General features: G+C 40.9%; 1 protein-coding gene across 1 annotated transcript in view; it reads right to left on the bottom strand.

Annotated features, from left to right (window-relative positions):
* The window catches only part of LOC117959697 (transcription factor 4-like), a 256,373-nt gene that overhangs the window by 33,532 nt on the left and 211,161 nt on the right, over positions 1-11,680 (bottom strand). Inside the window, exons 11-15 of the mRNA XM_034896975.1 lie at positions 9,620-9,768; positions 9,277-9,424; positions 4,431-4,501; positions 4,142-4,223; positions 28-92 (exon numbers count right to left, since the gene is read on the bottom strand). Coding sequence (XP_034752866.1) covers positions 28-92; positions 4,142-4,223; positions 4,431-4,501; positions 9,277-9,424; positions 9,620-9,768 — 515 coding nt within the window. The remainder of the gene's footprint in view (positions 1-27; positions 93-4,141; positions 4,224-4,430; positions 4,502-9,276; positions 9,425-9,619; positions 9,769-11,680) is intronic.

Below are 11,680 nucleotides of genomic sequence, written 5' to 3' on the forward strand. Positions count from 1 at the left end.
GTGTGTGTTATGTGATAGACGGCTGACCTGCTCAGGGTGTGTCCCGCCTCTCACCCGATGCAAGCTGGGATACACTCCAGCCCTCAGCGACCCTGCACAGTGTGTAAGTGTGTACGGAAAAGGGATGGATGTCTAGAGCTAAGTTTCCATCCACTTGTCATCGAATTATCTGAAGTTTGTTAAAAAATTCATGTTAATAAAGCAGGTGAAAGTGTGTGTTCCATTGGTATATGCGATTGATTTTAGACATTTTAAGGTGTTTCCATCCATTTTTGCACTGAATCGCAGAACATTCAACAAAGTGAACAAAGTTGTTCTAGACAAAATGGGTCGCGCCGTCTACCAACACATGATCAATATGGGACAAGTTCTTATAGTGCTTATGTGCCGCTGTGAGACAACTCTCTTTTTTGAGACATGTCTCTCTGTTTAAGCGCATTCTATTTTCTCCAGAGGACGTCCCACGACTTGTCCTAACCTTTGTAGCCCATTTCCTTCACAAGTTCCTTTGTGAATTCCTTTTGCAAATTATTGCATTTCTTAGATGTTTTCTATCTAACATAGTTGTTCTATTTTGCTCGTAAATTAAATTCAAAAAGTCTCTCGTCTCCTTGTCCGTCCACAGATATCTGTCTTTGTTGACACTCCCCATTATGTGCAGACAGAGAGGAAATACTGGGCATAAATTAACTAAAACTTAATTTTTGTTTTGTGGCGGGTTGCAACCATAAAATGAACTAAAACTTAATCGCAATTCATCATTTATTCGGCAAATGACATATATCAGCGTTTAACGCATAGCTGTATATCAATCAAGAGAAAATCCGATGAGAACACATTTCTCTTCAGTCGATATTCATAAAATTCCATTGAATTTTACTGTTTCCTTATGGAATTTTTCATTTGATGTGACTTCATTCGGATAAAAACGTGTGGATGGAAACACAGCTTATGTGTGGATTAGAGCCTAAACCTCTTCTTCTTTGATATGTCGCAAAAAAGAAACCACTCAGTGTAGCACCACATGGCAGACAAAACATCTTTACACACAAGGAGTGTTTCATTGTATCCACCCATGGTGCTCGGACATAATAAACCGAGAGATGAGGAAGAAAAGACTAAACAAACCAACTCATATCTCATAGCCGAAATGCTAATATCAGGCTTTGTCTTTGAAAAGGTACAAGTGGTTGATTAGCATGTCCCCTTTGCTGAATAAACAAGCTTTGTGTCTCTGTTCTTTTCTGCTTTTGTGTTTGCCGTCGCTCTGAAGGGTCCTATCTGAATCGACAGGTCTCATTAGCTGGTAGGCAGACACAGCGACTTGTGTGTGAATTTACATTAATATGAAGTGGTGACGGGCTGGTATACGGAGGCCTTTCAAAAGCTATTGGGTTTCACATGTGAGACAACATTTAAAGCACCGATTTCACCCGTATCACTTACCCTACTGAGCCTAACCCTATTGGGTTCTCTTTGTCCCAGTTTTGAAGGTAGCTATTACTTTAATTCACAACCACAAAAATAGGTGGTGCATGGAAACCAAATATATTTGATAAGAGTCCAAAGTAGAGGTGGGCGTTATGGAGAAAATCTAGTCTGTCTGTCACCAGACCAAGCTCAATCTTTTAATATTGAACATTAGTCTGGGAAGTCAGCTTTTTATTTTCTACTACACAACCAACCGGCAAATGTCCAAATGACTCTGTACGCAATTTGATGGTTCTTCAGCGGCATCAACGGGTGGCTGAGCTTCGGTTGTCGCCATGTTGAATGTAAAAAAAAAAAAAAAAACACAGGTGGATAAGCCAGTTTCTGATTGGTCCCCCAGATTTGTAACGGAAGCAGGATAATTTTAATCGCTAAAATGCTAGGCAGCTGTGGACATAATGGCAGTATTTTGTCACATTAGCTCTGACTGTTTTTTTAATGTTACATTTCTCTGTACAGGGCTGTACATCATTTCATTTAATAAAGAGTTACTGAAGAGGCTCTCGGAGCTTATGAGCTTGCTTACTTTTACTTTTTTACAGTTTAAAAATCACAAGCAAAGGACAGGGCACTTAGTCTTCATGTCGCTGCACAATGGTTAATTTTTTTTAATAGTTTCCTCTTGTTTTCCTCATGATTCCAATTCCATCATCAAATCACAGTTCTTTCTCTTTTCTCCTCTTGTCGCTGGTTTTTCTTAACTTGTTTCTCTTCCTCATCTTTTATTAGCATTTCACTATTTTCACTCCTTATGTTTGTCCTCCTTTTTCTACCTTTCTCTCCCTTTTCTCTCCTCTTGCCGGCATCGTCGAGGGCGAAGGCCCTAATGAAATCGCTTAGGATTATTGTTTTATTGCACTGTAATCACATTTTTTAGGGCCTGTGATAAAGAGAATGTGCGTAAATTTGCTAATCGATCAAAACTGGTGAAAAATGTTGTATTTCATAGGTCTCGAGCTTGGGCGTGCAAAAAAAGGAATTGGCTCGTCTTTCCTCCTCTTACGTTCCATCTGCCCTCAGCGCTGATCTCTCCTTTGTAACTCTGATCTCATCTCATTAGCTCGTGTTTCTCCTGTTTCTTTTTTTTTAAATCGTCTTCCCATTTTGTCTCACAATCTCTTCTCTCCCCTCTCCTTTATTCATATTACATGCTCATTTCCATATGCTAATTAATGAATAATCACCTGGGTACATTCATGTGCAAATACAAATATATGTATTAAACACCAGGGGAAATTGTTTCAAGTCCAACACAGTAAAACACCCTCACAGAATTAGCCTTGGATATCAATTTGCATGTAGTTTGCTTTAATAGGCTTCATTTCTAATTTGTAAAAAGCGGAGTAAGTCTGACACAATGATAAACACCAATTATGGTTTAGCGGGCAATATCCGAGGCAGCTATAATGACGAGGAGGAGAAGGAAGAGGGGTGGGGAGGGGGGTCGTGTTTGCAGAGCCGGTAGGTTTGTGAACGATTTGTGGAAGTGGTGCTCGTAATTAAAGCTATCAGTCACAAGGCGGGGCGCAGAAATATCTAACGGTGTGTGTAGCCGCGGCAATTAGAGACAAATTTGACACAACTATTATTAGGAAAAGTCATTTTTCATTTTAAGGAGCAGCGAGCGTTTTCAACATCAGCTGTGAGCAGGAGTAATTGGTGCAAATAAGAGGAAGAGGAGGGAGAGAAAACCAAGCAATGTGTTTTATGGTCTAATATTAGACAAAGTGATTAAATCCCTTGAAATTATTTAATTAAACTAGCTTCATAACTTTGGTTAAATGTGTACTTTTTGGATTTGTCTAAATACCTTTACTCTTCTTCCCAGAGCTGCATTTAAGGCATTTAAAAAAAGGTCAAGTTAGGTTGAAAGTCATTTAAAACAAGTTTAAGTTGAGTCTAAGTTATTATTTGAAACCAGTTCAAGTCAAGTCTAAAGTACATTTTTGAAGTCAGTTCAAGTCATGTCTCAAGTCATTTAAAATGAGTTCCTGTCACGTATCACAAGTTAAAGTCAAAGGTATAAGTCAAGTCTAAAGTCAATTGAAACAAGTTGAAGTTGAGTCTAAGAAATTATTTGAGTCAAGTCCAAGTCCATTCTTAAGTCATTTTAAACAAGTCCAAGTCAAGTTTCAAGTCGTGTGCAACAAGTCCAAGTCAAGTCTTAAGTCATGTGAAACACGTCCTAGTCAAGTCTCAAGTAATGTGAAACAAGTCCAAGTCAAGTCTCAAGTAATGTGAAACAAGTCCAAGTCAAGTCTCAAGTTGTGTGAAACAAGTCCAAGTAAAGTCTCAAGTCATGTGAAACAAGTCCAAGTAAAGTCTCAAGTTGTGTGAAACAAGTCCAAGTAAAGTCTCAAGTCATGTGAAACAAGTCCAAGTAAAGTCTAAAGTCATGTGAAACAAGTCCAAGTAAAGTCTCAAGTCATGTGAAACAAGTCCAAGTCAAGTCTTAAGTCACGTGAAACAAGTCCAAGTCAAGTCTCAAGTAATGTGAAACAAGTCCAAGTCAAGTCTCAAAGCATGTGACACAAGTCAAAGTTAAGTTTAAAGTTGAATTATTTGTGTCATTCCTATTCCAGTCTGAGTCTGCTCTGCCGTTGCCATGTGAGGTATGGGTTCTGCTGATGGGATGGAGAGTGTCATGTGCTACCTGTGAGGGAGGGTGGGGAGCCAACTGGGGTGGAAGGATTGGACGAGAAGCTGTTATTCGTGTGGTCTGGGGAGTAGATCTGTAAAAAATAAAAAATAAAGAAGTCAGAGAAGCATGTAGAACAATATAAATGAGATAAATGACAACTCCTAAAGTTCCAAAAGAATATTAAAAAAGACAAATACAATAGAAAGACAAATAAAGAAACAATACTTTTGCATTAGAAAAAATACCGAACAGGTATCTCACATTTGAATGTGTGTGTGTTAGTGTGCGCTGCACTTACCGATGCGAGTGCCTTCCCTAAGGCGTCTCCTGTCTGAGAGCTGCTGGCTGCTGCGCTCGGCGCTCTGTTAGCTGTGACACACACACACACACACACACACACACACACACACACACACACACACGGGAAAAAGAGGCATGTTTTCTTGAAAATAAGGATGTTGTTGAATTGTACAACATATTTTGATAACTCAGACGATGCGTTTCACACTCAAATTGGCCAAACATATTCATTAACACTAATTCGCATACAAATCCAATTCTTTAACTTTCATAATTGATTTGTCGTCCTTGTTTGCACGCACACGCATACGCACACACACACACACTCGCAAACACACACATTGTGTATCATTTGTGCCTGGTTTCCTTTTTACTCTGTCTTTGTTCTTTCTAACACTGCAGGGAATAACACAAGAAGTAGAAGAAGTGAAATCCAAATTTTGTATGCATGTGGATTTTTTTCAATGGACAGTACGTCGATACATTGATTCAAAACTCCTGTCGGCAGATCACAATGCATCTCTTATGTGGAGCAGTGTATACATTGAGCAGTGCATGGTTGTGTAAAATTAGATGGTGACACAGAACATTTGATGGTGTGACCCTTCTCAAATAATGTGACAAGAATCAGGGGCGGAATTCAATAGGAACCGACATTCTACAGCTACATTTGTTCCCATTTTAAGTGACTGACCATATGTGTTTGTGCAAATGCTGGACTTCAAAACAACTAAATCTGTTTCACACACTCGAAAAGCACTGAGGCCAGAGAGGAAGGAAGTGACCTCACAGGACCAGATGAGCGCCCACACACACACACACACACACACACACACACACACACAGCAGAGAGACTCTGACATGCTCACAGCTCATCTCTCCTGATAGCAGATCCCAGATGGAAAGTTTACGCTCGCACACACAAGTTAGAGACGTGCACGCCACATAGACACAGGAAAACACATCCTTTCAGGGCAAATGAATCCATTACAAAAATTGGCAGGACTGGACTTCTTTAAGCTGAGAGAGAGAGAGAGAGAGACAGAGAGAGAGAGAGTGAGAGAGAGAGAGAAAGAGATGGATGAAGACAGAGAGAGACAGGAAGCAGCATATGTTTTGGGGTTAAAGCCTCATGTCTCACTCACGCCATACCACTGGCCTAGTAAACCATCCAAGGGATTACTGTCACAGACACACACACACACACACACGCACGCACGCGCTTGCATCCTGACTTGACGCATAATTTGGAACATGTGCAGGAGAAAATCTTTTTCATAAATGAGAGCTTATAGCTGCAAAGGAGGAGAGCATTCATAAGATGAAACTGATTTTGAAGTTTTTCTGTGTTTTTGTTTGGCTAGCCCTGACAAAGATGTTCTGTCTCAATTCACAACGCTAACCACGTGTTTAAAATGCCGATAGTTTCCCAACATGCTCTTTTGAGCCTTTTGTAATTGAGAATGCAGTTTAGTCTAATGTTTAGGAGACAGGGTTGCTTCCCCAGGTGTCTTGATTTGTCCATGAAATAGTCCAAAATGCTTGATCATCAATACAGTTTCAACAGTTAATCGATTAATTGATTATAGTGAAACAAGACAAACAAGATCATCATCGAGGGGAGACTGTAATACAAAACAATGCTCAACAAAATCTGCTCCAACTTCTTTATCAGTTACAGCAAAAAAAAGTGTAATGTTATCCCAAATAATAGAGAACATATCACTCTTAGTGGGTTTAAAATGAATGTTAAATGTTCACCGACATGGTGCTCTTTGGATGCTTTTATTTAGACCTTAGTGGTTCCCAGTTGAGGTTGAGGTTGGGGGTGTGGCCTTAACCAACTGCCACTTTGCTCGTTTGAAAGCCATGATGTCTCTCTCTCTCCTGGGAAGGCAAAATTCTCTGGGTGGGTAAAGCAGAGAAAGGGGAGGTAACCTTGCCCCTTATGACCTCATAAGGGTGCAAGATTCCAGCTCGGCCCATCTGAGCTTTCATTTTCTCAAAGGCAGAGGGCTCTGTTTACACCTAACACCATTTCTAGCCACTGGGGGGCCATAGGCAGGCCCGGGGAACTCCTATTAATGACAAAAAAACTCATAAAGAGGCATTTTCATGCCATGGGACCGCTAAAAAATGGTTTAAAAACAGACATTAAAACTTTAGTGCATAACGCATTTTGATTTGAGTGAACATCCGTTACATTCAAGCCATAGCCAAATGAGTTGCTACAAAGCTAATTAAGACTATCATAGAACTCTCTCTGGATTTATTTTGTGTCGTCTTGCAACTTTTGAACGCCGAAACTCGAGTGGAGACAATGACCTCTTCTGAAGTGTCCATCATATTTTTTGATCCTCCGTGTCCACCATGGCTACTAGCAACTGCGTGGAGGAGGGGTGAGGGCTGTGCCGACCACGTAAGGCTTGTATCTTGTGGACACGCCCACAGTGTTGTTGACATTACTTAGAATACCTCATGGGGGAGACAGAAACTACGCACTACAGCTTCAAGTGTTTAAACACACTGGCCAGTCCCACAGGTGTATTTATGAATTTTTCATTTTTTATTGTTAGATGTGCTATACATGCTCAAGGACAACAGATGTAAGTTATCATTGGGCTATACCTGGCGCACTTCCTTTATTATCCGCTTTGTGGTATTAATCCACTTCAATGTGTTCCGGCCACTTTCCTTTTCCCCAGATTATAGACACATCTAAAACTGTAGAGCTAGCAAGCAGGCACTGAAAGGTGACTTTACAGATCTGACATTTTGTTGATAAGAAGGTTATATTTTTCATACCAATTGTAACTGACACAAATCTGTAGTTTGCTGTTCACTCACCCCGAGAGAAAGGTTTGTAAACACTGTGCATTCGTGTTTAAGGGTTCATGTGTGCACACACGTGTTTCATAAATTTCTATTTAAACAACAGCGTCATGGTTTTTATTAGCTTCATGTTGTGTTTGCACTCATCTGCGCGGGCTCTCGTGTGTGTGCGTGTTTGTGTGTGTGTGATATCTTTGTGGAATGTGGTCCGTGTCTTCCCATGAAAACAAACTTTCAATCTGTTTCTTATTGCTTTCCTATTTGTTCTATGGTTCTCAAAGCAAGGGGTCCATATGGCACACTGTGTGTGTGTGTGTGTGTGTGTGTGTGTGTGTGTGTGTGTGTGTATGTCAGGGATGTCAAGGTTGCGCCAAAACGGAGTACACTGTTCCACTTCCGTGATCGTTCAGGTGCTGCCGAAAATTCCGCAGGATGTCTTTCATTTCGGCGGGATGTCCGTCACCTTTCTCTGTCTCTGTGTTGGCGTTCTAACCTCCGGTGGATTTCTGAGGACTATGGTTACCTGGTCCTCAGATCTCTGCAGGGTAAATCCAACAACTTTTGAACGTACACATGTTCCACCAAAACAAGTTCCTTCCTGAGGCTATTTTGCAGAAGCTCCGCCTAAGAAGTTTGTGATTGGTTTAAAGAAATGCCAATAAACCAAAGCAAATTTTTCTCCCATTCCAATGTAATTATAAATGGACTGTTCTCATCTAGAGTTTTTCTAGTCTCAACAACTACTCAAAGCGCTTTTAGAAAGTACAGGAACCATTCACCATTCACACACATTCACACACTGAGGCCGAGGCTGCCGTATAAGGTGCCACCTGCTCGTCAGGCAGTTCATGCTGTGGAGGAAGACCTGGCAATGCAAGATATTTAATAAGAGTGAAAGCTTCCACACAGCAGAGCTTGTTTACGTCTTTAGCAAAAGTCAAGTGAGTGAGGGCAGTGTCAAAGTCAAGTCCAAGTCAGGAGTCAAATCCATTTCAAGTGTCAAGTCCTCATCCTTGTGACGTAAGTCTGACTCAAGTCCAAGTCTGAAGTTTACGTCTACAGCTCCGACACACATTCATAAAAAAATACTGTGTCTATAGGCATTCAAACTGTTAATAGATAAACACAAGTCTACAGCCATACTAGCAGCTCTTTGAGGCTGTGCTACTGTGCTTTGAGCTAAGTACTACTGTCAGCAGGTTTAGCAGGTTAGTTCAAAGTTTAAAAACAGATGATGGCGCTAGAGAGAAAGTCAGGAGATCACTGAAGTGACTACAGGTGATCCTGAATGGGTCATAGATGTCTGTTATGGCGTTTTTCCACTGCATGATACCTCCTCGACACGCCTCGACTCTACTCGCCTTTTTTGGTTTTCCATTAAGAAAACATTTTTGTACCACCTCAGTCGTGTTTCCAAGCGAGCTGAGGCGATACCAAAAGTTGACCTGACAACCTGCAGACTACTAATTGCTCGGAGAGAATCGCCACTCCCGTAATTCATCAAATAAAGACCGGTAGTCAAGTAAAAGCCGGGGCCTATGTGGATAATGTGGATAAAAGTGACATTTTCACGCCAAGGGACCTTTAAAAATGGTTTAAAAACAGACGTTTAAGCTTTAGTGCGTAACGTATTTTGATAAGTAATAAGTGAATATCCCTTATATTCAAGCCATTGCCAAATTAGTTGTGTTGCCAGGCAACTTCTGCGCTGAGAAACTTGAGTGAAGATAATTGCCTCTTCTGAAGAGTCCATTATGTTTTTTTTTAATCCTCCGTGTCCTCCTTGGTTACTAGCAACTGCATGGAGGAGGGGTGGGGGCTGTGCATGAACACGTAAGGCTTGTATCTTGTGGACGGGCCCATAGTGTTGTTGTCATTGCTTAGAAATCCTTAGGAAAAGAGTTAGCCTGGAGCTAGAAACCAAGCTAACTACCTATTCCTGGGGCAGTCATTTTGAAACACAATAGCAACTACTCATTGCTTCAAGATACAAATAGACACCGGTATCTTACCCATGATGCTTTCTGTGCCGTTGGTGGAAGCGGTGCAAGAGGCGGTGCTGTAGTGGTTTCCCCCGCCTCCGCTCCCTCCCCCCCGGTGGAAGCTGGACATTGGAGGAAGGCTGGAGCTGATATCTGCGGACGAGTGGGACGGGTAGCTCTGCAGAGACATGGACAGAAGAACTTACCATATATATTGACCTGTTGACATATTTACAGCATGTAATATCATTTGTATTATTGACTACTGAATATCATGGGGGTCATGGAATTTGCCCAGGTGTCTGTATGTCAGTTAAATGTAATCTCTGAAAGTGACTTCCTGAACCTGTGTGTGATTGACAGCACTGCTCACCAATCTGTCGTGAGGGTGAATCCCGCAGTAGGAGGAGCTCTGCGAGGGGCCGTGGGCGGAGTTTCCGCCCCCCAGCATGCTGCCATGGTAACCCTGCTGGCTCATGCTGCTACTACTGCTGCTCCAGGGATCTCCACTGTGGTGACCGTCTGATAGTGAGAGAGAGAGAAAGAGAGAGGGTACATGTTATGTGCTGGTTTGATGTGCTTGTGTTTTGGCTGATACTGCATACTGAACCAGTACCAGTGTTTTGAAAAATACATATATTTTACTAGGTTTAACAGCTGTATACTACTTAGAGGATATGGATGTTTTTATTATCCAGTTTAACAGTCAGTCATAATGGAAAAACAACATAACTAATACTTCTACTCCAAGTGGTGCAAACTGACGTTACATTTTCGAGCAAGTACTTGTTGTCTTTAATGTTGTCTCCAGCAAAAAAAAATACATACTGTACCTTATCTGGGCACCTATTACAATAACTAATATAATACACAACTCCAATTGTGTGATATTGGTATAAGAACATGTTTCACAGCATCTGTGTGTGTGTGTGTGTGTGTGTGTGTGTGCGTGTGGGTGTGCGCGTGTGCGTGTGCGTGTTGGGGCTTCACAATATATTGTTTTTTCATTGTCATCGCAATATCAACTGCCTCAATGAACACATCGTATAGACATACAGTGGCTTGAGAAAGTTTACACACCCATGCTAAAGTTTATTAAAACGAGAAATAAAAAAACATCTTTTGGAAATTGACCTTAATGACTTAATTAAAAAAAAAAATACAACCGTTTAAGGACACCAATTATCTTTGTGAATGAATATTGTATTGTAAAGAAATAAATGCTCTTCCTAAAATACAGTGGGCCTAATACACCCCCCTATGTTAAATTCCCATAGAGGAAGGCACATTTTTGTTATTAAAGGCCAGTTATTTCATGGATCAGGATATTATGCATAATAATGATAAAGTTCCCTTGGCCTTTGGAATTAAAATACCCCCCCCCCCCCCATCATCACATACCCTTCACCATACATAGAGATTGGCATGGTTTTATATCAGTTAGCTTAATAGCTGGTTTGATTTGCATTGAGAGATGATCTTATGGAAAGTTCCCCATGCCTGTCTCTATGTATGGTGAAGGGTATATAATGATGGGTGGGTGGGAGGGGTATTTTTCATTACATATATATTACATATATTCATTAACAAAGAAAATTGCTCTCCTTACAGGTTAGATGTTCCTACTTTTTTGAATTAGGGCATTAAGATCAATTTCCAAAAGATGTTTTTTAATTCCTCTTTTTAATCCCCTTTAGCATGGTTGTGTAAACTTTCTCAAGGCACTGTATAGGGGAAGACTCAGATTACTTTGTGTTAGTTGAAAAATAATGAGTAGAAAGTAGAGAACGGTACTATAAAACGTTGTTCCTTTTTCAGTGGTGCCTTTCACATTTAATACAACATTCCATCTGTTTATTACAGTATTTCTGAGTTGCTAAAACACTAAAATCCATTCGCAAAACCAAAGTTGCAAGTGTACAAACCACTTTATTGATTGAAGCACACAGTTTGTAGAACTTTAAACACTTCTCATGTGGTTAGACACAGCTAGCAAATCGGAATCGCTTTTTGTGCAAAACTGTAAACACATTGTCATTCAAAAAGCACATGTAGCATTTTGGTGCACTTCAACTCAGAATGGCACAACACAGCCCCAAAAGTGAAATACAAGTAACACACTGTTGTCATCGGTAACACACAAGCACTCAAAATTTAACACACCTGTTTCAAATCAGTAATGTGTTGCACCCAATCAGTAATGGGGATATAAAGCCAGGTCAAATCCAAATGGGATGTGTGATTTTCACAATGGAGGGCAGGAGAGAAGGTGGAAGTAGAAGTGGACGTGGACGTGGACGTGGACGTGGACATGGACGTGGACGTGGACGTGGAAGAGGAAGAGAAGGAAGAGGAAGAGGAGGAGGAGGAGGAGAAAGAGACAGAGGAGGAAGAGACAGAGGAGGAGGAGGAAGAAGAGACGGAGGAGGAGGAG

Source organism: Etheostoma cragini, chromosome 16 (assembly GCF_013103735.1).
Source record: "Etheostoma cragini isolate CJK2018 chromosome 16, CSU_Ecrag_1.0, whole genome shotgun sequence".
Lineage (NCBI taxonomy): Eukaryota > Metazoa > Chordata > Actinopteri > Perciformes > Percidae > Etheostoma > Etheostoma cragini.